This window comes from Mirounga leonina, unplaced genomic scaffold, assembly GCF_011800145.1.
Source record: "Mirounga leonina isolate KUSES-001 unplaced genomic scaffold, KU_Mleo_1.0 Mir_173, whole genome shotgun sequence".
NCBI lineage: Eukaryota > Metazoa > Chordata > Mammalia > Carnivora > Phocidae > Mirounga > Mirounga leonina.
In genome coordinates this window covers 1301463-1327940 of record NW_023270447.1, presented here as the reverse complement: position 1 = coordinate 1327940, position 26478 = coordinate 1301463, and the positions used below count along the sequence as shown (strand labels likewise).

The 26478-nt window shown below is 55.2% G+C and overlaps 1 protein-coding gene across 1 annotated transcript; it reads right to left on the bottom strand.

Annotated features, from left to right (window-relative positions):
- Nucleotides 1-7629: 7629 nt before the first annotated feature.
- INKA2 (inka box actin regulator 2) lies at nt 7630-21458 on the bottom strand. The gene is made up of 2 exons (XM_035017769.1): nt 21279-21458; nt 7630-10238 (listed from the first exon to the last, which is right to left on the bottom strand). Exons 1-2 carry the CDS (start codon nt 21312-21314, stop codon nt 9411-9413), a joined length of 864 nt encoding a protein of 287 aa, XP_034873660.1. The 5' UTR covers nt 21315-21458; the 3' UTR covers nt 7630-9410.
- Nucleotides 21459-26478: the final 5020 nt, after the last annotated feature.

Below are 26478 nucleotides of genomic sequence, written 5' to 3'. Positions count from 1 at the left end.
CTTTTAACCGTGTACAAATTCTTGTAGGGCATATAAAGCAGATGATCCTTAGGGGCCTATCAGCAAATAGTTGCTTCTACTCTATGCCAGGTACTGATCTGCATGTTGGGAATACAGCAGTGAATAATACAAAACAAAATCTTTTCCCTCGAGGAATCTTTGGCAGGAGGCAGAAAAATGTGCGTGCGTGTGTGTGTGTGTGTGTGTGTACGTACGCAATGAGTGCTGTGGAGAAGAGTTCAAAGGCTAGGAGTGCTGGGCGGAGAGAATGTTGTGGTGGGCTGAAGGTTTATATCTTTGCTGAAGTTGCTGTTTGTGTAAATGTTTGAAATGTGCAGCCCACCCAACTGCATGGGGGAAAGAACGGCCTTCGGTGCATTGGGAAGGGTCTGCAGATGCCATGAGATGGACGAGTGCCTACATGTTCAAGTACAGTTCAAGCACTGGCTGCGTGGGGTCCACAGAAGGGACTTCAGCAAAGGGTATAGAGAGCATGATCTGACAGCCTCTCATCAGGACACTGGCTGCTGAGTTGAGAATAGCTTGTGGAGACCAGTTAGGAGAAAGTGGAGCCGGCAGGACCTCCTGACTCAAGTGCAGTGTGAGAGAAAGAGGAATCAAGGATGACCCCCAAGATTGCTTGCCAATAATCAAGATAGTGCAGATTGTGGCAGAAGCAGGTTTGGAAGTTCCGTTTGGAACAAAGTGTTGGGAATGGGTCAGATCCTCGAGTTGCACTGTAGGCAGTTGGATAGGTGTCTGGAATTCAGATGAAGAGACCTGGCCAGGAGGTTCACACCATTTGAATGTTTAAGAACGTGGAGCTGAATAGGACTGCTAGTGTTGACTGTAGGTAGAGAAGTCCAGGGACTCCATCATGAGGTTGGGAGATGAAGAGGGATTGGCAAAGGAGAGCATGAAGGTCATGGTGACCTTGATGGGCCATCAGTGGGGCCGTAGGGGGCATTGGAAAGGTCAGGTGCGGACTCCTGTTAAGACGGTTGCAGCAGCACATGTTGGTGCACGCCTAGGAGTGGCCCACTGAGGAGGAAAACAGGCTACAGGGACGGAATCTAGCACACAAGTAAAGGGGCTGAGCCAGATAGGAGCGTGGGCAAGCATGGCGGTGGGAAGAAAGGATGGGATTGTAGAAGCTGGGAGGGCACAAAGAACCAATAAAAAGTACCATAAAGAAGTGTTCGGCAAAGTAGTAGGAGAGAGAAGGGACCGATGCTTTCTGTTCTGGGGGAGCCAGAATGCTTCAGGGAGGGGAGTTTGAACTGGCCTTAAAGGGTAGAATTTCAATAGGTGAGCATGGGGTAGAGTGTCACGGATTTGCAGGAAACGGGAGCAAGAAGTTGGCATTAATGTGGAAGCCATGGGCTAGGGAGTAGGGTGGAGCCATATTGTGGCCGGCTTTGAAACAAGAAGGTGACCTTCTGGTAGGGTGAGCTAGGAAAATAGGGCCTGGCGCTCATCTGGGGGCCACGGAGAAGGGACGGAGAAATTTCAGAAGGGATCTGGACGAAACGCCAGGGTTGCAAGGGTGACTCCCCATGGACGAATGGTCTTTCCAGTCTGCATTTCTCACTTCATTTACCCCCTTTCCCGAATGAAGCTGGTCTCAGTCACGTGGTCGTGATCATTCGCAAACAAAAGCTCAGTTTAGAAGGGAACCAGCATTAATAACTCTGGCAGGCAAAGATACTCGGATTGAAGAGAAAAATGTCCCTTATTAACTCTGCTGCTCCACTCTATCTGACACGATTCTGCTCCCCTTGGGCCTTTTGGCACCTTGGGGGCATGCAGCAAATCTGGGTTCCACCCTCACAGCCTCCCAAGTTTTCCTCCCCCTGCTGTTAGCTCACAGTGGGAGACCGCAGCCTCTGGCCCTCCCAGCCCTTGCCTCGGCACCCACCAGTGATCGGGAAGTCTAGGAAGGGGGCTCTTTTCCTGAATTCACTCTGTTGCGTAGCTGCGAGCTTCCCCACCAAGGTCCCGTCATCCAGGCCTTCCCTTGTGGGTGAGAGGGAAGGCACAGGCCACACTGTAGCTCCTGTCGCATCACCAGTGTCCCCAGTTGGGTGGATTGAGCAATTTGAAGGGGCCGCCGGGATTAAGGGGATGCTAAGCCTTCCCAGTTGGGAAAACTAGGGCATGGAATTGTGGGACAGGTTCTGAGCTCTGCCTTTCTTGGGAAAGGATACCTTTAAGGGAGAAGTTTAAAGATACTTGATCCCCAAACTCCTGGCAGGGTCCTGAAGCCAAGGCCAGAGGATTTGGAATTCTTTGGGCCCTTGAAATCTCAGATGCAGAGCCTACCTCCTTATTTTCTGCTATATAAATGGACTTATCTCAAAAGATGCTTGGAACCTCAGACCAGGGATTCTAAGACCTGCCTAAGTCAGTCTGGCCCAGTGCTCCCTGTGGTAATGAGCAGGCTCCCTGGGCCGCCCCTGCACCGTGGCAGTGTGCGTGGCAGGCTTCGAGCGAGTGCTCGCAGGCCTGCTGGCCCTTCTAGGCCCACGTTCCCAGCCTGAGTCCGTGTAGGGATTTCAGGTGCTGCACTTGGCCCACTGGGAAGAATCTCTGTTGGGTTTTTTGGGTTTTGGTTTTGTGTTTTTTTTTTTTTTTTGCTTTAAAAAATAAATTTATGCCTGATACCCTCCCCTTTCCCACCACTTTATACAAATGACTACAAATTTGGCCTTGTGGGCAGCTCGGTCCCCCCCTCCGCTGGAGACAATGCCTGGAGTGTGGCCAGTAGCGGGGCTGGAGGTAGGGAAGCCCGAACACCCAACTCTCAACTTCCTTCCCCGTTGCCCCGCCCTGCCTAACCCTCCATAATCACAATGGGGGAAGGAGAATCTAGCAGACTCAATGTCCCCAGGAGGGGTGGGGATCCCTGGCAAGGCAGGTTAGGAAAAACTCCTCGGGGAGAGTAAGTCTGGAGCCAGAGGTCGTTGCCAGAATGGACAAGGAGATGAGCCAGGTCAGCAAGACCGGTGTAGGGGGCGCAGGCAGAAAGGGGGACAATTTGGAGGCTGGGGTAAAAGCGATGTCCTCTGGGCTGGAAATGGGGACCCATTTGGGACGGAGCCAGCCTGGGAGAGAAGCAGCTGTGGTGGCCATCTGAAGGGTCTGAGTTCTGGGCGGCCCAAGGACACTGGGGCCCCCAGGCAGCCTGCAGGAGAACAGAACTGACCTGGGAAGCAAGGGTGGAGTAAGCCAAAGTACTAGGTGGCGCAGAGGGGACCGCACCACAGCTTGGAGACGGGGCCAGGAGGGAGCTTGTCAGCTGTCCTGAAAGTGGGCCTTGGGAGCAGCTGAGGAGGCCTTGACTGCTGGCCTTCCTGTCGCAGGAGTGGGCTGGGCAGAGGGCTCACCCTGACAACGAGGAGAGGTCACAGTCACACCAAGATACAGAAATGCGTAATGAGTACTTGCCACCCCAGAGGGGCTCACGATCTAGATGAACATGCACGGGAGCGATTTGAAAGTGGGTCCTGTGGTTCGGTATACGGGCACAAGTGAGGCCCCTGGGGAGGGCTTCTCAGAGGAGGTGCCCTTTAAACTGCAGCGAAAGCTGAGTAAAAAGCCAGTCTGGGGCCTTGAGGAACCTGGAGTCTCTGAGAATAGCCCATGGAAAGACCTAGAGGCAAAGAGCCCACGCTTGCAGTGCTCAGTAACACACCTCCCTGGAGGATAAAGAAGCAAGACCCCAGGGTCTGAGTGGGCAGGGCGGGGCCTCCAGACACCTAGAACAGTGAGGCCAGGTGAGGATGAAGTCACAGAACCTGAAGACCTTTCCTTCCCCTCCCCTGTGCTCCCCGCCGAGGGGCAGCATTTCCTTGCAGATGCAGCCTCCAGTCAGGAGGAGAAGAGGAAGGGGGCTAAGGGAGAGGCACGGTAGGAACGGGAAAGCGGCCAGACGGGGTGACAGCAGAGCCAGAAACCAGAAAACAAAACCGGACTCTTCCCTTGGCAGGAGACACCTCCCCCCCCACCCCCCAACAAGCAGTGCCCCTGAGAGCCACCAGGTAGCCTCAGTTGGTGGCATCTGCTGTGTCTGAAGCCCCCCTCCCTGACCAGTTGGAGGCTGCCAGGGGGCTTCTTTCTGGGACTGGAGAGGGCAGGAAGAGGGGCCGGGAGGACAGCCCAGAGCTGGGTCATGGGCAGGAGAGGGTGGAGGTGCTGAGCATGCGAGAGGTGATTTTTGGCAGGGATTCCTAGATCCCTGGAATGGGGCGGTCATCTTGGGCGCCATGCCCAGAGGGGCAGATCCAGAGAGAATGGATTCTGTGGAGTGGAAGCCGGGGAGTGCAGCAGCTGCAGCCTGAGGCCTTAGTATATGGAGCTGGAGATCCTGCTCCCTCCCGCACCCGGGCCCCGCCAAGAGGCAGCACAAACAAGTATGGCAGTCCCTTGTCAGATTATGATTGCCCCAAGCACTGTGTTGAGGGGTAGGCACCCCAGGAGGGCTCCCTGCCTCAGTGTTCCTCAGGGGCCTCTCTCTGACCAGAAACTCAAAGATGACTTTGGAGAGACCAGGGCAGGGGCGGGGGGACCCTAGAAGAAAGGAAGGAAGGGGGAGGAAGAAAGAGGAGGGCTCAGGAGGGGATGGAATGTGGACCCAGGGATGTTTCAGGCAAGGCTGACTTCACCGTGACCCCTGTGTGCGCATGTGGCAGAATTGGGGGTGGGGTACACCTGAAGCTTGGAGGTGGTGGGCAGCGGGCGTGTCCAGACTGATTGAAGAGCACGGGCAGAGAAGCAGGTTCTAAGTCCTTTGTCAAATTCAGAGTGAATCTGGGAGAGTTCTCTTCATCCTCTTTGTTCTAAGGATTGGGTAGAGGAAGTAAAAGGGAGGCAGGAACATCCTAATAATAGTACCAGGGGGGTGACTGCTGTCTGGGACGCCCGACTGGCTCAGTCAGTACAGCATGCGACTCTGGATCTCAGGGTCCTGAGTTCAAACCCCACGTTGGGTGTAAAGCATAGTTTGAAAATAAAAGTAAAAAAAGAAAAATAGTACCAAGGGGGTAACTACAGTCTGAGGTGCTTATCTTGCCTTGTGCCCTGGATCTACTAGGCCCTTTCTCCATCTGCACCATCCTGGGCCCCGAGACCTCCTGTGAGAGAGGGTTTCAGGGCACCTCCAGCCCCATCGGGGGGAGTGGATCCTAGCAGGACAGCCACTAGCATCTTTAGGCCATTAGTCCCCAGGGTGACTGGGGGGATGGTAGGGGGTGAGGTGTGGAGCTTAGCAGGGACTCTAGGGACCAAGGCCTTAAAGAGCAGAGAGCAGATCAGGGGCTGGACTCTTCTCAAAGCCTTCAGAACTTGGCTCATTCAACTCTCCAGTCCTTGCCAGGAATGTGAGGGCCCGGGGGTTGACTGTGAGGGCCAGCTGGGGACAGAGGGACTGTGAGGGACAGACGGGTGGCAGTGTTCCCTAGAGCACATCCTCAGGCACTGGGGTCCTCAAGCACCATTTCTGCGCTCAGCCCCCCTGCTGCTCTCTCCATACCCAGCCCCCCCAACACACATCATCCTCTATGAGAAAGTGTAAATTGTTTGCCATTTCGCAAGTAACAGCCCACCTGGGTTATATTTTTACCATGTACAAAAACATTGCAGAGAAGACAATAGAAGACAATACAGAAACCTATTGTCTTCTCTGATCCTTGCTACAGTCTGGTGAGGTAATAGGGCCAGTATACATTTTTTTTAACAGAAGAGGAAACCAAGCCCCAGTGAAAGTTTTTGTTATTTTCTAGCAGTTTCGCTCTGGTTCACATGGTTAGTGCCCGAACCGAAGGTCAGGTGACCCAGTAGAGAGCTTCTGCTGTGTCTACATGGTGTGCATTACGTCCTTCAAAGCTCCAGCAGCCCTGCATTATCCCCATGTCAGACAAGAAAAATGAGGCTCAGAGAGGTCAAGCGACATACTCAAGCTGACAGGGACAGAAATGGGTCTCAGATCCTGGAGGACTCCTAATCCAGTGCACATTCCATTGTACTGGCAGAAGTGCCTTAACTGCTCTGGGTGGAGAAGGTGGGGGGTGACCTGAGGTGCGTTGAAAGCTGGAGACAGGCCCCTGCTACCCAAAGTCACAAGCTGTGCTTTTGCTTTTATGGAGGCCCTGTAGGAAATGGTGTGACTTGGGAAAGATGGGGTGCTCCCTCCCCGACGGGGAGCAAGGGGGATGTCGTGGGGACAGAGCCGAACCAGGTCTCTATTCCTCTGGGCAAGTTTGGGTTCAGATCTCAACCTGAGGGGTGGGTGCAGGGGAGGTGCTTGGGGACGCCCCTCTGGGAAAGAGGGGTCCCAGTCCTGAAGGGTTGGAAAGAGAAAGAAAGGAGGGAAACCAGGCAGGCCCAGCAAGGACTCTTCTAGCTCCTGCTTATGGTGGGGGAACATCTAGAGACACACTCTGCACAGAGCCACAGAGAAGCAGGTGGGGGCCTGGGCCAATCAGGGGGTCCTTGTACCTGCCAGGGAAGTGGGCTAGGTGTGAGGCAGGGCTCCATGCCAGGGAGAGTATTAAATGAGCTTCCAGCTTATTTGCATGTCCTAATTAACCATAAAATGAGCCCCAGGGGCAGAATTAAGCTGTGAATTTCCCTCTGCTAACTTCCACTACCTCCCCCTCATCCCGCTGCTCCCCACCCCTACACTTTTCCTGCATCACTTAGGCCCCAGGCATTCCCATTCACCTCTCCCCTCAGCTTCAGTGAAATACACTCTCCATCCTGTCACAACAAAAGCCCAGAAAAAGAAGGAAAAGGAAAAACTAGTGGTGGTGGTGGTGTGTGTGTGTGTGTGTAAATGAACTGGCCATAGTCTTTCATTAGCAAAGCATGACCTAGTGATGAGGGCATTACACCAGCCCAGTCAAGACCAGGGCAAAATTCCCCCACCGGACAGTGAGCATTCCATTTACTATCCATGCATGGATAATATGGGGAGGACAGGTTTTGTTGTTGTTCCTCTTGACTTGGCTTTTGGAGCAGAAATGGACACTTTGTGGGGTAGTGTGCAAAGCACCAGGCTGGGAGTCTATCGCGACCGGTTCACTCCCAGCTCCGCCGCTGTGACCTTGGGCAAGTTGCTTGCCTTCTCTGAGCGGCTCCACGTAAAGTAAGGGGATCAGCAGCCCCTTTCAGAGTGTGGTGAGAAGGAAATGAGAACACAAAGATGGCGGCGCCCGATGCCTGTGAGTTCTGTTGGTGGCAAATGTCACTCCTAATTGTTTTGTTCTGGCCTGAGTTAAAATGAGTTTTCATTCCCTTGGATCCCTTCTGGCCAACCGTTGGGTTAGGAGTTGCTGCTTCTCACTGAACCCCTTGAGCCAGGAGCCGGGTCCTTTTCCTTGCTGTTTTGAGTTCCTGTCGCAGTGCCTGGCACTGGGAGGTGTGCAATAAAGTTTGGTTCACTCGGTCCGGATTGCCATGGCCGGTCCACAGAACAGATGGGTCACAGATGAATGGCCAAGAGGGGACTTGGTTTCCTGTGGAATCATTCCGGATTGAAAGCTTGGTGACTTCACCGCGGCCTAGTGAGAGGACCCTTTTCTCTCTCTCTCTCACACACACACACACGCACACACACGCACCCCCCCCCCCGCCCCCCAGCAAGGCAGACACAGCCAATGGGCCTTCACCCCACACTGAACTATCTCAGTTCCCCGGGGAGACAGAAAGGATGAGCGGGGACTTGCTCCTCCAGAAAAGGGCTGGCTCTACCAGCAAACTCCAGGGACAGGAGAAAAGGCCGTTTTGCAGCCAGACAATCCTGTTCCAAATCCTGGCTCCTCCATTAGCTAGAAGCCTGATCTGGGCAGCCTCTCTGACCCCTAAAGAGCCCCCACTGATTTACCGGGAAGATGGTACTTTCTAGGGCCATTCTGAAGTTTGGAAGGCATGGTTCTGCACACTGCCTGGCAAATAGCGAGCACTGGAGAAAACACCTAGAAGTAGCACCTTTCGTCTGGTAGCTTCCGCCACCAAGAACCAAACATCTCCCACGTGATGGAGCGGGGGTCTGAGAGTGACCCTAACTGGCCCCACCTCCGGCTGTGGGGGGGCCGCGCGAAGCCTCCTCCCTCCGCCATCTTGGTCTCCAGGGGTCCAGGATGCAGGAAGAGCCTCGCTTGTTATTCTTCTCCTCCAGTTAGCTGTTAATGCTCCGAGGGCGGGAAGGCGGCTTGCGTCTAATTGCAGCTGTCACCCCCCATCAGCCGGGAGGGGCGAGGGGAGGAGAGGGGGAGGGCCTGCAGGGCGGGGCCGGGCCCAAACAGGGACCCGCATTGTCTCTTCCCAGCCAGCGGGCGTTCCCTGCGGGGCGGGAGGGCCACGTGCGCCGCTCCAGGAAAGCTCTAGGCGCCGCGCGATCGGAGCGGAGCTGCCCGCCCGGCCCTTCCCCTTCCCCGCCGCCGGTCTGGTCCGGCCAGACGGGCCTCCGCGCCCAGCGGGGAGGGAGGCCGCGGGGTGAGGCTGGGAATCTAAACTTGAGTGCGCGCGTCGAGTGGGCGCACCTTCGCCGCGCCGGCGGATGCCCGTGCGCTTGTGTCCGGGGTGCGGGTTCGGTGCTGGAGGCGGGGTGCGGGGGGAAGGAGCGCGTGTGACTCCAGGGCTGCACTGCTCCGGTCTGCCTCCTGCCCGCAGGGGGCGTATCTAGGCCGGCTTCCTCACCTGGGAGATGGGGGTGGTAACTGCCCTACTTGCTTACTCAGAAGATGACATGAAAAGGCTTTCCAACGTTTAAAGTGCTATACAGATAGATATCTTTCCTGTGCTTTTGAAAAGACATAGGGCTATCTCAAGTACTCCCCTGGGTACACTCCTTATTCGGCCCATGTCTCAGGACCCGGGTACGGGCTGAAATCTTAAAGGCGACAGGGAGTGGGGGTGGGAATCTGCTGATCCCCATCCCAGGAGGGCTGGGGTTTCCATGCCTGTGTCTGGAGCAGTGCCTTGCCAGGGAAGCCAATGGTTATAAGGTTGGGGCCAGGTCGGGGGCCTCTCTGGGGGAACCTGAGACCCCAGGGCCCTAATCCATACAGAATGTTCAACTGAAGTCTTTGGGGGCCCTGAAGGAATGTCAGGATTGCCTGGTCTCCTCCCCCGGCCCCTCATTGTCACCTGCAGTCCCAAAGTGAGCACCACTGTCTCTCTCAATGTCTCTCTTTCAGCCCAGGAGCCCTCACCTCCCCACAAGCCAGCCTCTCTCAACCACACACTGGTCAGCCCTGCTCCAGACACTCTTGCTGCTTCTCCCTCCTTTCTGGAGGAAAGGAATTCGGAGTTAGGCTTTTGAAAGCCATAGTGCCCACACCCCATCCTTCCCAGGGCCCAGCACTGGGACCCGGTCATGTTGGGTTCAGTCAATGTTCTGTCTCTAGGACTCAGACCCAAACAGCTGTGTTAATATCAAAGCCAGAAGGTGAGGGTTCCAGGGCCTTGGGGCAGCTTGTGGAAGGACGTTCCCCCCTTCTGGGCTCTGCAGTGCCCAGGAAGGGGAAATGCCCAGAGCCCTTGGAATGGCTCCGCTTCTTGACCTTGTGTGAGCGGGCGGCTCTGGGCTCGGAGACCGTGGGCGTCACCCAGCCTGGCTTCTCCTTCAGCAGCCGGTCTCGGTCAGGCCGCACACTGCGCAAGAACTTCCTAAAGATGTTCGCTGTGAGGGCAAACCTGCGGCCCAGCTCCCTGGGCTGGCCCCTCTCCCCTTTGGGCTCCCCCGCCTCCCCCTTCTCCCCACCCTTCTCCACTTCTGGCAAGTCCAGCCAGTTGCCCACCAGGTCTGCAAAAACGTTGTCGCCTAGCACCAGAGGTTGTCGGTTCCGGCCCCGGGACATCAAGGTGGAGGTCCAGTCTTCCGGTTCCACCAGCTCTGGCCCCTGCCGGGCACCGCTTCGATGCTCCGGTCGCTGTGCCCTGGGCAGGGGGGCCAGGTCCCGCCCACAGGCACTGCTATGGGATGGAAACTTGGCGCCAAGAGAAGGTTGGTTGGAGATGGGGCAGGCTGCAGGCGTGGCAGGACCTCTGCCACCCTCCCATGGAGGGGGCTCGGGCTGCGTCCGGGGGCTTTCCGGGCAGCCCGGGGCAGGACTCCCTCCGGAGATCTCCAGCTGTTCCAAAGCTGTCTGCACCTGGAGGAGCTTCAGTTCTTGCAGCGCGCCCATCATGCAGTTCATCTGGTCCTGCAAGCCATCACCCACTTCCTTCATGGACATCTGCGGGCGAGAGGGAGAGCGCAGGCCAGTGAGCCGTGCGGGGCTGGGGGAAGCGCTGCCCCTCATTGGCCCTGAACCTAGACTCCCCACTGCCCACATATACACCTCCAGGTCATTCCAGCCGGCCACTGACCCCACCTCCGTGGGGCCCAGTACAGTGCAGCTCAAAGCTGGGAGAGGAGGAATCTCAACGCTGATATGGCTGCATAACATGTGAATGGCCGCTAACATGCTAAGGCAGGTGCTGTCCTCGGCCACATGTATGTGACTATGCATACACATATATCAATTAATCTTTCTTTAAAAAAAGATTATTTATTTATGTATTTATTTGAAAGAGAGGGAGAGCACAGAAGGAGAGGGAGAGGGAGAAGCAGACTCCACACTGAGCAGGGAGCCCAATGCGGGGCTCGATCCCAGGACCCTGGGATCCTGACCTGAGCCAAAGGCAGACGCTTAATGACTGAGCCACCCAGGTGACCCGAGTTGATCTATCTTTAATCTCACCAACTAGTCAATGAGTTAGTGACTATTCTTGTTGCCATTTTACAGATGAGGGGGAGGAGGCACGTGAGTAAGTTGCTCAAGGTCAACAGAAGAGGTGGAGCTGAGACCGGTTCGAGGGTGCACGCAGCTCTGGTGGCCATCCTTGTCCTTTTATGTGCTGTGCCCTCCTCTTCCCGAGCCTCCCCGAGATGATGATGATGATGACGGCCACGACAGTTTGCAGGTGTTTACTATTTAATAGGGATTGAGCTAAATGCTCTATGCCCCTCACCTCTTAGGATCTTTGTATAAACCCTATGAGGTTGCTATTGTTCTCATTTTAACAAGTTAACCCTGGTGGGGCGGAAGTAACCTGCCCACGGTCACATACGCAGCTCATATGGCTGGGACTCAAACACGGGACACTCACTCCAAATGCTATGGCCCTAACTACCGAGCACTGCCTGCTTCAGGATGGCGGGGCAGTGGCTGGGCTTTGAGGGCGACGCTGCCCTCCCCGGAGCAGTGGAGAAGGCTGGAAAGGAACAGGAGGGTAAGACAAGGAGCTCAGATTCCCGAAGAAAAGGGGTAGGCCGGGGGTTTCCTTTCACTGCTGTGCACATCTGGCCAGTCCGGAGAGAGAGATGGAGGCCAGGAAGCTCCTGTTTGCAGAAGCTCTTCCCACCCCTTCTCTGCCTTCCAAACACCTGTCCTCCCTCAGCTGCTCTTAGACTTGGCTCCCGTGCTCTTCCTGCCTTCTCAGCCCAATTGGCTTCACGGCTCGGGCCAAGAGTGGGGACACTGGAGGCCAGTCCCCCAGTCCCTTTGTGGGCGTCTAAGGCCCGGGTCCCAGGTGCCAGCTGGAAGGGGCTGAGAGGCTGACTTGGGCGAGGGCCGAGTTTGGAGGCTGGGCAGGGGATGCGGTCTGATAACATTCACAGTCCAAGCTGCCTTGGTCCCGCCAGCTCCCTCCCCAGATCTGCTCATGTTACCAACAGCAAACCTCGCGTGAGGGGACCATCTGTTTCTTAAGCCCCCCAGAGACCCGCTGGGATCATCTTACCTCCCAGCCTTGTCCTAATGCACAGAACTAAGCCCACAGGGTGGAAAGCTGGAGGGATTGGGAGGGGAGGCACAGAAGTGCTCAGGGGAGCACGGACAGCTGACCCTCTTGGGCTTTGGGTCAAATCCTCCCCTGCCCACCCCAACCCTGGCGGGGGCGGGGGAACCACACCAGGCTCTCCTGAGCCGGCAGCACTAACACCGGGAGGACTAACTGGGAGGCCTTTGCTGAGTGTGGTGGTCAGGGGCGGGGGGGTGGGGGTGGGGCCCTGGCAACCCTGGGATTTGCCAGATTCCCCGGGCAAGCAGGCTCCATTTGAGTGGCAGCTACAGCAAGAGATGCAGCCTGGGAGGTGGCTGTGCTTGCTGACGGCCCCTTCTCTGACCTCTTTGGCTTCCAGCCTCCTGACCGATTCTCCTTTCTGAGACAGCCCAGCCGCAGCTGAGAAGACCCAGGGCAGAGTCGGAGGAGACCCTAAGCCTCCAACCAAACTCCTCCAGGTCTCTAACTGCTCACCGCTTCTCTGAATTCCCTTTATCTGCCCTTTCCCTCATACCCCTTTCCTCCTCACCCCAACCTAGACCTCAGAGTCCCTTTTGGCTTTTCCACCCAGGGCCCCTGCTCTTGTCCCCAGATGTCTCACATCTGCTTTTCTGTCTCCTGGAATGCAGAAGCCTCCTGGAAGGCTTCCGGCCACCAGATCAGGCTTCCCAGCACGCTCCTGTGATCATGTCACTCAGAAGCGTGTCTCAGTCCCCATATGTGTGCCCCCGGCTGCTGTCAGAACCTCTTAAGTGACACACCTCAAATGCCCTTCCCTGGAGTGCTACTCACCTCCCCGCCCCGGCACCCCCACACATTTAAAGGCTCAGTTGTTCGTGAGACATCCATTGAGCATCTACCATTGAGGGCAGGGTCGGAGATCTACGCATTATTAGGTCTCCCCAGAACCCAGCTAGCACCTTGCCCCAGCCACACACCCAGAAAACATATTGAGTACCCCTGAATGCCCCAAGTCATCTCTCCAGACCTGCTGCCCTCGGGCAGTAACACACTCCACAGGGAGAAAGAGTCAGGGATGTGGCTCGCAGCTGCATTTCACCAACGGGCAAGGAGTCTGAGCTTGCAGGCTTCCTTCCAGAAGGCTGAACACAGTCCAGGTCAGAGGCAGTGGGAGGAATGAAATGACCCCATTCAATCTCTTCCAGTATGGAAAAATCCTGAAGAAATAATGCTGACATTTTGTACGGTTTTCCAGTGAGAAATGTATGTGGGTATGTATGAATTCAGGGCTGCCCATAAAACAGAGGCCCCATTTAAGTAAACAGGGGGTGAAGTTACAGCCCTTTGGAAAATGATATTCTGCACTGGTTAAGGTCTTCAGTTCTAGAGACAGATGGCACAGGGTTCAAATCCCAGCTCGGCCACATAGTAGTAGCTGTATGACCGGGACCAGTTATTTAAATTGTTCTTCAGTTTCTCGGTTCTCCCACATGGGAATAAGAGTTTCTGCCTCGTACAGCTCTGGCCAGATGAGGTGAGGTCATAAGTGTTTATGCGTGACCTGGAGGTGAGTTCTGGCGGTTATCATAAGACTTCCTAAGAACTTCCAGAACACTTCTTCTTCAGTAGACCTTAGCACATAGTAATGACAGGACTCCATTCATCTACCCAGTGCAATCAAGGAGAAACACGACTCTTGTCCTGTCCCTTCTGTCCCACCCCTGCCCCCCACAGAGGAAGAGCCAGGGAAGGAAAGGGAAGCCCCGCATCCTCTTGCCCATTCTCAGGCCGGCTTGGTTGGCCAGCCGCGGTGCTGACACTGAGGGTAGAAGACAGCTGTGAGAGGGGAGACCAGAGGAGAAGGAAGTGTGGGAGGCGGGGAGGCCGGGGCATCAGCTGGGTCTTGACTGAGAGCGAGTTGCCTTTCCCAGTCCCAAGGGGAATGATGTCACCCCGGGAGAAAGAGCCAGAGGGCAAGCTGCTGTCTTCGTCTGGAGCGTGGGACCTTCGCAGATCCCAGGGTTTCTCTTGCCTCAGGAACCCAAGAGGGAACAGTGTGGGGTGGGAGCAAAGGAGAGGGGCCAAATCAGAGAAGATGCCGAACTAGAAATGATCGCCACTAAATCCCGGTCCCCAGACTGTGGGGGTCTGAGTTCCTCTCTGGCCTCCCAGTGCCAGAGCCTCAGGTCCTTCCTCAGGACAGGGACCAAATCATACCCAGCTTGCCCTCGGGGGCCAGTTGGAAAAGCCCTAAGAGGGTCTAGTTTGTTCTGATTAGTCTGAGTGGGAGTGGATCTAACAGCCACCTCCCCTCTGTCCACCCCTAGTCACGCTCACTGACCCGCACGCATGCCAGGCAGACCTGCTCCACCATCAGACATACTTCCCCAGCAGCACATCCCAGAGACGGGTGTGGGACTCCTTGCTGAGAAAGACCATGAAGGTCTCACCACCCTCCTTGCAAGCACCCCCTGCCCCCACCAGCCATCTCCTATCTCCTGGGGCCTCCTGGGCCTCGAAATGTTTCAACCTAAAAGTTTTCTTTCTTTCTTTCTTTTAATTTTATTTACTCATTTGTCAGTGACAGAGAGAGAGCACACAAGCAGGGGGAGCAGCAGAGGCAGAGGGAGAAGCGGCTCCCTGCTGAGCAAGGAACCCGACATGGGACTCGATCCCAGGACCCCAGAATCATGACCCAAGCCAAAGGCAGACCCTTTAACCAACTGAGCCACCCAGGCGTCCCCTAAAATTTTCTTCACGTCACGCTTCAGTCTCTCCTGCTGCAGTTCAAACTTCCTCCGTGTGTGAGAGCTGGATGGCCCCCAGGCACCCTCCACGGGAGTCCTAGCTGCCTAACTCAGAGGATTCCGGCCCTAAAGTGATGCTCTTCGCTCTCGCCTTGTCGGACCCCCACAGTTACTGTGGTAAGCTGGTGACCCCACTGTACGGAGTAAGAAATGGGATCTGAGATGTTCATTTTCTTCCTCAACATCCTTCCCTAGACTGACTTCACAGTTTTCACCATATCCATGGAGGAGCTCATCTCCTACTTAATGCTGCATGTAAATCTGTTTGTGTAAATAAACGTATTCATGTAGGAACTTACATGAAATGCATACACCTGCCATAAACAGATGGTAACTATGTAAAACTACAAGTTCTTCACCTGAGTATCACATAATGTCATCCCGAGCGCCTCCAGTGCAAAGGCAGATTTATTGGCTGGGTCCGAGGCGTATTCATGGGAAGACTGGGCCCCCAAGCCTGGCCCTCTTACTCCAGGCCAGTGGGCTTCCCGGGTCATCATGATGTGGCTTCTCAGCCCCGTGGGGTTGTTGTGAGAAGAACCCAGGAGAGTCAATGCGATACGCAAAGCACAGTTATCATCCTATGGGGAGGAAGAGCACGAAGTCTTGGAGGGACTCCAAGACCCAGTTCAGTTGCTTTCCACTGACAGAGCTTCTTCACTGAATCATCTGAAGAAGGAAGAAGGCCTGTCTGTCTGGAGCTGAAGGTGAAGATGCCCTAGGAAGCAGACCCCACCGTCCTGGACCTGCAGCACTGTGCCCTCCAGGGGTAGTGTGGCGTCAGCTGCGCACGGACAGCACTGTCCCCCTTGGCACTCGCTGGGCCTTTGTGGTATGGGAGGCGTGGCGATGGGAAAGTGACACCAGCATCCTCGGCAACCGTCCCAAGCCCTCTCCTCGGCCTCCGATTGATCCCACAGCTGTGCCCTCCATCCACCCATCTCACGCCCTCTCCTAGCTCAGCCAGAATCCTTTGACGCAGGTTCCGGCTTCGCCCGTGGACCTGGCAGTGTGCCCTGCCCCACTCCCCCCACCCCCATGACTCACAAGACCCCCACACAGTTCCTTTCAGCCCCTCGGGAAGCTACAAGGAGGTTCGGGGCCGGAAACGGGAAAAGCCCTGCTTTTGCCAAGGGGCCCATTCTCCAGTCCAGTGAATAGGGACCTTCACAGTCCCCTGCTCTTGGCTGGGACACGCAACAGGAAGGTAAAGAGGAAACTGTGCCAAGAGCTGGAGGAGGGCGGAGAGTAAAGAAAGAAGTACGAAATGGATGAGCCCTCTCTTGACCGAACCATCTACCAGGGGCCGTGTGCTCTGGCAAGAGGCAGACGCTCGGAGAGAGGGGCCCAACCCTGCCCCGCAGGGAGCCTGCCTCCCCTGACCGGCTTTAGCTCCTCTCTGCTACAGGCAGTCCATCAAGACCTCCAGAAGTTACCTTCCTTTTCTCGTTTCTGGTTCAGGCCTTCCTACTCTCCTGCATGGACTCTGCGATCACCACCTAACTCATCCTCCTGCCTCAGTTTCCTCCCTCCTCCCCTCCACCCCATACCACGCACCTCCTAGATCCCAGGGCACGTTTCCCATCCTGCTTCTCGCAGTGCACATAGAGAAGGGCAGGCCCTTTAGCATGGCATTCAAGGTCCCCATGGGCTGCTCTCAATGATTCTTTCAGCCCTGTTTGCTCACTATTCCTCTGCACATACCCTATATCCTAGCCAAGCTCCTGTAGTCTTCAAACATCCCCTCTGCTTCCATCTCGGTGCCTTCCGCTCCTGTTGCTTCATTATCTGCCTGGAATGCTGTTTTTCTCCTGGTCACCTCCCTGCTGATCCCTCAAGGTCAAGCGCAAATGCTACCTCTCCACGGAGTTTTCCCTGATCCCCCGGCTGGAGCTAATTCCCCCTCTATGTAGCATGCACCCTCTATTTCTATACCGGACATATGACTACATGTACTGGTTAAGAGTGTAAGTTCTGCAGTCAGACTGGCTGGGTTTGAAGCCCCGCTCTTCCACTTACCAGTTCTATGACCTTGGCCAACTCACTTAACCTCCCCATGTCTCATTTATAGAATGGGAATAAGGGAAGTACAACTTCGAGTTGCTTTGGCAATTAAATGACATAATCCATTATATGCCTGACATATCGGTGTTAACATCAATAAATTTTTTTTTAAGATTTTATTTATTTATTTGACAGAGAGAGACACAGCGAGAGAGGGAACACGAGCAGGGGGAGTGGGAGAGGGAGAAGCAGGCTTCCCGCAGAGCAGGGAGCCCGATGCGGGGCTCGATCCCAGGACCCTGGGATCATGACCTGAGCCGAAGGCAGACGCTTAACGACTGAGCCCCCCAGGCGCCCAATAACTGTTATTATTATTACCTCCCCTATTGAACAGGGGGGTTCCCCCAAAGGCAGGCTCTGTGTCTGTTTGTATTTGTAACCACAGTGCTCGTGTCTGGTCAGGTGCTTTAAACATCGGATGAACTCCGTTAATGTGTCCTGTGAATGAATGACTCATGCATATCAGCCTGATCCATCCGTCAGGAGGTCACCGGGCACAGTGATACAGGCTAAGGACAGACAGCTGCCATTTAATCTTCACAGTGGCTGTATAAAGTAGGTATTTTATTTTAGATTTATTTTTATTTATTTTTTTATTTTTATTTGTGAGAGAGAGAATGAGAGACAGAGAGCATGAGAGGGAGGAGGGTCAGAGGGAGAAGCAGACTCCCTGCTGAGCAGGGAGCCTGATGTGGGACTCGATCCCAGGACTCCAGGATCATGACCTGAGCCGAAGGCAGTCGCTTAACCAACTGAGCCACCCAGGCGCCCCTAAAGTAGGTATTTTAAAAACCCTGTTTTAGGGGCGCCTGGGTGGCTCAGTGGGTTAAGTGTCTGCCTTTGGCTCAGGTCATGATCCCAGGTTCCTGGGATCCAGTCCCGTGTTGGGTTCCCTGCTCAGCATGGAGCCTACTTCTCCCTCTGCCAGCTAGTGCTTTCTCTCTCTCTCTCAAATAAATAAATAAAAATCTTTTAAAAATTGTTTTAAAATTTAAAAAACCCGCTTTGCAGATGAGAAAACCAAGGCACAGGGGGGTTAAGTAATCTGCCTGGGTCACACAGAGCCAGGATTTGAGTTCAAGCTGGCCTGCCCCCAAGTCCCACAGTTCACACTCCTCCCTCACTGACCCTACCCCGTTCTTCACCCTAGCTCTAAAAGTCAAAGGAGGCCACATTAGGAGATCCTTGGTAAAAGCTTTTTTCTACCTCAGGAAATTTGCTCTTTGGTCCCTAGAGTTGCAGGCTGTTCCTACTCTTATCTCTTCCATCACCTTCTTTTGTCCTTATCTTGCCTTTAGGCTCTGGTCCTCCTCCACATGTCAGAACCTCTTGAACTTGTGGCCACTAGTGGCTAGATAACTTCCTTCTAGAAATACGGAGTGGTCCTAGAAGGCCCTTCTCCAGCCCCAGAGAAGTCCCTCTGCTGCTTCATCATGCCTCAGCTAGGACAGGCATTCCAGGAGCTGGCCTCTATCAACCTCCTCTTCCTCCAGGAAGCCTTCCTGCCTGGCTGGACTTCCTGAGCCCCTATCGCTCAGCCTCTGTACACTCTATTTGCTCTACACTGGTACTGACTCATGAGGAACACGCTGTGAGCATCTTACATCTGCTTTCTCTGTGTTCCTGTGTCTACCCCATTTGTTGGAAGCCCTCAAGGGAGCGGTGTGTAAGAACAGCTGGTCCCAAGGCCTTGTGTTCGTGCAGGGCCCCTCTCCAGTGGCTGGAGGGGAGAGAGAGATGTTCCCTGCTGAGCTGTGGCAGCCCTGACCCCCTCATCCTAATGAAGAAGTGTGTCAGCTGCGGCTACTTTCCTGCCCCATTTCATCCCCGAAACGGATCCTGGTCTCCTTCCAGGCAGGGGGAAAGGGCCAGGCCTCTAGGCATCAATCTAACTGAGCTAGGATCCCCAAACCCTTGGCCTCCCCGCAGGGCTCACTTGTTAGAGAGCAAGTTTTCTGCTCCGAGAAATTGAGAAATTCTGCCACTTTGGTTTTCAGGAGCATGCTCTTCTTGTCTAGATCTTCTGGGCCTCCTTTGACTTTTAGAGTAGGGCCAGAATGCAGGAGGGGACACAGAACACCCCTGACAAAAATAATGTCATGACCTGTTAACGTTTCCTTTTCCAGCAGGTTAACCCAGTGTCTGTAGGACACAGGCTTCTTGAAGGGATTTGGTGGCATAAATGAATGTAGAACGTGACTAGTATTACATGCGTGCCATTCCTGAGCACATGCTAACTTAAGGCAAAGCCAGGCAACACACAGTCCCCCTCGGTGGCAGGGAAGATTCTGCCTGGGATAAACACACAAGCCCCACCGCCTGCCCCCACCCTCACAAGCTCATGACGTAAGACTACCATATGCCTTTTGTACCCCATTGCAGACCTGGGGTATAAACAAATGAACTCTCCCCATCCTAGTCACAACCATGTTGCACTGAAGTCAATCCGCACAGTCCTTAGAGGAGCCAAAGGACTGAGCCTGGGCTAACTCAGCTCTACTTTCTTCTTCATTCCCATTGGGAAAACTGAGGCCCTGAGGTTTGGTTCAGCTACCTAAGCACCGGGCTGAGGTGTTGGAGAGTAAAGGAGACTCTAATGCTTCTGCCTGTCACTCTGCTCTGTCTCATTTCTGGGCAGCCTGGCACAGGGGAGGAGGGGGAGGAGGCGGGGCACCCTGGGGGTGGGGGTGGGGGAGGGGGAGGCTGCAGAGCTCTCCCATCTGAGTGTCATTCTGGGCCCCAGGCCAGGCATTTGGCTTCCTCTCCGAGAGAGTCAAAGGCTGAAGCTGCTCAGACAAAGGGCCAATGAAAGCTAATGGGGAGCTCAGTGACTTCAGCCTCTCCCCTTCCTCCTCTCAGGGACTGGGGGCTCAAGTCCTTGGCAGGAGAGGGTGCAAATCAAGACCTGGAGCTCAGTTCAGTGCAGATTCTTATTTGCCTTTTTTATTCTCCTGGCATCCACAGACTGTCTTCCTCCCCTCACCCCCTCCCACCTAGGGTGCTATAAAAAATGCAAATCAGTAGGATTTTAAAATTCAAGCCTATGCCAGGAACACCCACAAACCCTCTATTAAGGCAGATCCTGAGGTGGGTGGTGTGGTCCCAGATTCCAAGCATAAAAAGAGGACTCTATTAGATTCTTTTCTCAGCATGGGCCTTGGACTTCAGACATGATCTGTGATGACCTTGACCTTTCTGATATTGGACAAATGAATGGGAAGAGTCAGAATTGTATATGTGTGGGCTGGGGCTGACCATCCCAAACTGACATGGGAAGCCGGGGAAAACTAGCATGGGAAGGGACACAGTGGCGACTTCTCTGTCCCTCACCTAGGCAGCATTTCTCTGGGTAACTTTCCCATCTGAGTGTCACCACAAAAGGGGCTTGAAGAGGAAGTCCCAGAGAAGTGACCATTGACCTGAGAAACAGACGCTGGAGTGGAACAGACAGGAAGAGTGCTTGGGAGCCTTGACCAGGAAGCATCAGTGAGAACACCTGCTCTGCAAGCTGCCCTCCCCCAAAACTGGCCCCAGATGCAGCTGCCAAGTTTGGAGGGGTGGGGGTGGGGGGGAAGTGTAGCGTTTGCAGGAGCGGGACAGGCTGTCATGGAATCTGGAGAGCCATGGATCCAGGTCTGCTGTTGAGAGCCTGGGTGCCCCTGGCTCTTGAAAGTAGGAAGAAAGAAGAGGGGAGAAAAGTGAGACCAAGGAGAGGTCCACTCCGAGAGAAACTAAAAGGAACTAAAAGAGGCAGAGGCAAAGGCACAGGAGGGAGTCGGATTGAGAGAAAGGCGGGCCTGGGGGCCAAGGTGGGGCGGGGCGTGCTTATCTGTGTGAATTCGGGTGGTTGCGGGAACCAGAAAGGTGGCAGGTGTGTGTGCGGGAGGGGGTGGTATATGAAGTCGGTGAGAATCAACCTAACGGAGCTTTGGGGGCACCCTTCCCTCCCCCACTTGGGTGATGCCCGGATCCCAGACGGAGCTCCTTCTCCCGACCCCTGCACCCCTGGCCTCCGCAAGCTCCCTCCGCACTCCCCACGCCCGGCCCTGACATCTGGCCGGGCCCCCGCAGCTCCGCTCGAGATCTGCCAGGCGGCGCCCCGCCTCGGGCGCGGGGCCCTCCCCCGCCCTTCCAGCTGCCAGTCCCCCCCCGCCCCCCCGCTGGCAGACAAGCCCGGGCAGACAGCCGGCCCGGCCTGCCCCCGCAGCCGCGCCAGCTCTGCCAAGCCCGGCGGGGCTGGGGGCCTCAGGCGGTGCCAGCTCCCTGCGAGCCAGCGGTCCCCGGCTGCCCTCCGGCCCGCGCGCCCGGCCCTGCTCCCGGCGCCCCGTCTGGGAGTGTGCCCCCGTGTGTCCGGCGCCTTCTCTGGGCGCATTTCAGTCCGGGTTTGGGTTGCTCGGTCTCCGTCACTTGCTCGTGTCTGCCTCACTCTCACAAATCTTTGCTCCAAGTTTCCTCGCGGCCCTTTCCCTCGGGCCAGGCCCTGCCCTCTGCCTGCCCGTCCCCTCGTCTCTGGCCTTCCTCCGGCCGCGCACTCCCCGCTCCCCGGCCCGCGGCGGGGGCCAGGTGCCGTCCGGGCGGAGCAGTCCTCCGCGCCCCTGGCGCCCGCTCCGCTCTTACCAGCTCTTGTTTGAGGCGGCGCAAATAGCAGTCCATTTCCCTGCTCTCCTCCTCGTGCGCCCATTTGCCGGGCTCGGCTCCGCAAGAGCGTCCCCGGGTGGGAACAGCGGCCCCCGGCCCCGCGCTCCGCTCCTCTCGCAGCGGCGAGCCGAGCCACGGCTCCCAGGCCCGGACTTAGAGCAGCTTCCCTGGCTCTCGCGGCGCGCTGTCCGTGCGGGGGGCGGAGGAAAAGTGGGACAGCCTATGAGAATTCAGGGGGGTTGCCTTCAGCCAATGAGACGGGCGCACCGAGGGGCGCGGGCTGGGCTGCGGCGAGTGGACCCTGCCGCGGGGGGTGGCACAGGGCTGGGGCAGCGGCGACTGGGGGCTGGCCGGGCGACACCTGGTCCTCGCAGGGGGGCCGGGGGTATGGTGACGCCAGACTGTACCGACGTCCCCCAACAGAGCACGTGATCCCCGCTTGGTCATAAAGAGAGAGCAGCGTCTTACGGGCGGGCACTGGGTAGTGGTCTCAGGAAGAGGCCGAGTGCCTTAGTTTCTTTCAACCCTGTTTCCCAAACTCGGATCAGAAAAGGAACATCCTCCACCAAGCAGCCAATCAACAGCTCTTTTGAACTCTGGAAGTGTGCTGGAAGCCTGAAGTGTGGGTCTAGTTCACCTCCAAGGTGTAGGGTACCCCCCCCCCCAGCCCACTCCTCACCGGTGGAGGTGAGGAGCCACTTCACTTATTTAACACAGAACCGTAGCAGAGGCTCTGCTGTACTCCCCGCAAGGGTGTAAATCTGGGGGGACAGAATTAAGACAGGCAAGGTCTCTGCTCTCAAGAACGTGCATGGAGGCGGGGAAGGGGAGGGATGAGACAGGTTAAAATAAACAAACGCGGTGATTTCAGGTAGTGATTCTTCGTGAAAACAGCAAACAGGGTCATGGGATGGGGCTGCTTTCAACAGGGTGGGCAGGGAGTGGAGGAATAGCCCCTCTCTTCCCCAGTACTCCCCCAGTGTCAGTTATCCTAACTCTTGCTCAAGGGAGGGGGCCTCAAAGTTGCTCGGATTCTAGTCAATGCACACGGCCCGAGCCCGGGCCGGAGCTGGGGCAGGTGGACCTAAGAGCGGCCGCAAGCCGGCCGGGCGCCCCTCCCCGCGGAGCTCCGGACCCGCCACGCCAGCCTCCGCGTGCGGCCAGATTGTGGGTCACTCCCGGGGCCCAGGCTCCGCGCCACCCGCCCCGGCCTGTGGGGGGGGGGGGTGCGGTGTTGCAGGACCCCAGAGTAAATAGGGTAATTAGCGACATGTTATTTCAAGATAATTAACGGGAGAAAGTTTGCCCCAGGCAGAATCTGGGGTCTCTGTGACAGAACCGTGCAGACGTGGGAGAAGGGGCAGAGAATGCAGGCGCTGCAGTCATTCCCATCATGGTCAGCAAAGACTGCCACTCCTGCGGGGGGGGGGGGGGGGGGGGGCGGGTAGAGGCAGGGAGGATAAAAATGAACATCTTCAGAAATGAAGACTTTGCAGAGTCCATTTGGATGCCTTCACTTAACCCTGGGTCCTCAGTTACAGGGGACCTTGCCCCTATCTTTCGGCCTAGAACTGAGCCCCCCCCCACCCGCCCCCTTTGGATGAAGCTGCAGCAGCGGTAGCAGATGGTTCCAGAAAAGAAAGAAGAGGCGTAGGTGGGTCGGAACTCGGTCCGAAGTCTCTGTCTCCGTGGCTCCTTGCCAAGCCCAGGGACCAGCGCTCCCTTCGCGGTCCCTGCTCAGGATCCCCTGTCAGTCGGAAAACCTGAGGGCCCCAGGATGGAGCTGAGAATCTGCTTTGGCGTTCCCAAGCTGCTTAGCCTGACATCACATTTCCTTCTGCTCTCCAGGTTGGTAGGTTACCGGGGCCAATGCGGCCCCGCCGGTCCACGTGAGGCGCTGTGCTTGGCCAGCAGGCTTCCTTGCAGTTGGGAGCCCGAGATCCCCAAGGGGGGCCTTTCTGTGTACCCCAGGCCTGTTCACAGTGGGAGCCACCCCCAAGGACGCAGCTGCTGTCCCCAGACTGACTGAACCCTTTCTGGAGTTGAATCTTCTGGGATTGGGATAGAAAGGGGCCCCTGGCCACTATCATAATCCACACATAATCTTACACTGGGAGAAACACCACCAAAGGGTTTCCACCCCTGCAGGCCTTGCTCACTCTTAGAGCTCCAGCACCCAGCAGTGGCGGCTATAGAAGGCAGTGAGTAAACAGTGGGTCTATGGTTGAAATAGTTTTTGGAGTCAAGTTTAAGCCCCAGTTTTGCCATCCTGAGAGCTCCTGGACTGGAATCCTCTTGGAAGTTAAGAGGATGGCCGTACTTCACACTCCAAGAGATGCAGGCTGATCTCCTGGTAAGAACCTTAGACTAAATGGTTAGCACCCCTAGCTTGCTGACAGCACAGTCTGACTTGCACAAATGCTTTCCTTTTACTGGCCTCAGCTTCCCTTGTATAGTTAAACCTATGTGAGCCTAACACTTATCTATTCCTTACGAAACTCTTAAGAAACTCTATTTTGACAATGATCTGTGATGCAGTCAGGACAAGAGGAATCCATCTCGGAGATGAAGACTATATTGTTAGCAAAGCCAGACTGCATTCTATCCACTTTAATTTCTAATTGAAGTATAGTTGACATATAATATGCTAGTTTCAGGTATATGACAATTATATACATTACGAAATCCATCTACTTTTAAAGTCAAGGAGATGGCAAGAAAAAAAAGTTGATGACCATAATCTCAGTGCAGTACTCCAAAGAGAGGTCCCAGACAAGTCAGAGGTGCTATTACTGTGTGGTTCCCACAGGATTTTGGAAGAAAATGGCTGTCAGACTCTTAAGTCCTTTCACGATGTTGGACCATTGCCGACTTGCCCTTGAGAAGGCCGACACTGCACCAGGGTGTGTGGGGCTCTCTTACCTTGCTTCTGAAGAGACAGCTCAGGCCGGGGCAGAAAAAAGGACTGCTGCTTCCATTTTTCCTTGTTCTTCTTCTTCTTCTTCTCCTCTTTTTTTATAAGGGTTTAAGTGGTGGAGGATAAAGCCTGTTGCCATAGTTATATAAACATGGGTAAATATTCCTAGGCTGAGGATGGGGGGCAGGGGACATGATTCATTTTTGTTAAAGAAGACTCAAATAGTTCAAACTCCTCTCTCCTGCACCCCGAAACTCAGCCTGGAGGGAGGATGAGATTATCTCATTTGAAAATGAAAGAGTATCTCAAAGGTCTGAGATAGGCTGTGAACATACTTTCTCAAAGCCATCCAGTGCTGGGGTGGAGCCCTCCAGAAAGGCAGCTCGGCATTTGCCCCCTGCTAGTGGGGATCGGTGTGTGGTGGGTACTTCTCCTGAGAGAGAGGGTGCAGCTCCTGGAAACCGGTGTCTTAAGGGTGTCAGACTCATGGGGTTTGCCCAGCCTAGTCAGGGAGGGTGGCCTCCTCTGTCCCATTGCCAAAGCCTGGAGGTCCTGGCAGCAATGACTGAGCTCACAGGGAGAGGCAGAACCAGTTGTGTCCCAACAGAGCTCACATCCTAAGCGAAACAATGGAAACACTGCTGTTCTCCTGGCTCCATATCCTGTGGCCCCCACCTGGAGGTCCCCACCCACTGCGTCCTAGCCAGCTCTGGAAGATGCATCCCTGGGTGAGGCAGTGCTCCTCTCCCCTAGCAGTAGAAGAGCCAAGGAGCTCATACCAATGTGAGGAAAGACATACGTGGCCACACACAGTCTGGGAACCTCATCATAACACCCCCCTCCCCAGAGTGGGGTCCGTATCACCACTGCCCTCCTGCCTCCATGCCCTGTGCCTGCCAACAGCCATTATCCCGATCCCCCTCTCCGCCACCCCCCACACACACCTCCAGAGCATCAACAGGAAAGGCTGACCCTGGAGATAAACACGTGCTGCTGGAATGTGCTCAGATAGCACTGGGGAACTGTTGCTCTCCAGGCAGAGGACCTTGCCTAGCAGGCAGGCCCCGAGGTGTTGAGCAGAGACTGCGCGTCTGATTGTGAACGTGTCAGGGTAGTGGGGAGGGGATCGGAGTGAGGCCTAGCTATTCTTGAAAGAATCTAACTCCTAGCTTTAGTCCTCTGTCCCACCTTAGACAGGGCACTGGGTCTCTGCCTCATGCAATCCCAATTCCAGGCGGGACAACAGAGGGACCAAGTGGCCTATATGTTGGGAGGTCTCTCGGTTCTAAAGGAAAGATTCACTTTGGATTTCAATTGAAAAATCTTTTGACTGGCTGAAGGAATCAAAGGGTATGAAAAAAAAAAAGAGCTCCTTACCTTTCATGTCTTCAAACATGGAGTTTCGTTCTCCCCACTTAAAGACAGAGCAACTGTCTTGGTGGAACAAAGTCTCCCCGTTCCTTCTTTCTACTACCTATTCTGCGGAAAGCAGGAGGGATGTGCCCTAGCATGGGATACCAGAGATGACTAGAGCCACTGAGGGGGCGAGCTCCTGTAGCTCCCCATCCATAAACCCCACCATCGATTTACACTTAGTGCCAACCTAGCACCACCCTCAACCTTAACTTCTCTACCAAGTCACCTGCCTGCAAGACCAGGCCATCAGTCCTGCAGGTGCTAAAATTTCTTCGAGGGGCACAGAAGGAAAGTGTTGGAGGAAGAAATAGCAGTAGAGTACATTGGGAAAACTCCAGGTATGAATGGGCTATCTCTCTTGAACAACTCAGAGGGAATCGACTAGTGCAAATTAGACTAGTCCAAATAATGAACCGTAATTTAGACCAGTCCAAATATGGGCGGCTACTGAGCCCTATTTTGGAATTATTTGCAAATGGATCTTGCACTTATGATGCCTAAGCAATGGTCTCGTTGCTACTCGGGAAGCAAATATTTCCATTTTGCAAACATTTACTGGAAAAGCAAGTATTTTTCAACTGCAAAGAACTCCTGAAGAATGTCAGGGCACGGCTAAGGGAAATGCTATGCAATTTGCGCAAACTACTGCTTGCAGACGCAAACTGCACGGAAAAGGAGAGGGACTCGTTCTCAGCACTCTCCTGGGGACAGGTCTGCCACCGCCAACTCGGAGGCCCAGCGCTGGCTTCCCTGTAACCTTCCCTCCTATGGCCTGTGACTCAGAGTGAGCGCTCATTTCATTACACGCTACTTACCATCCCTGCGGAGCGGGAGCTTCGGGGAGCT

Excerpts from the sequence above, each read along its gene's own strand:
- INKA2 (XM_035017769.1), bottom strand. The coding sequence starts at position 21,314 with ATGGACTGCTATTTGCGCCGCCTCAAACAAGAGCTG. Across the intron at positions 10,239-21,278 it reads GCCGCCTCAAACAAGAGCTG|ATGTCCATGAAGGAAGTGGG; the intron begins GTAAGAGCGGAG and ends TCTCGCCCGCAG.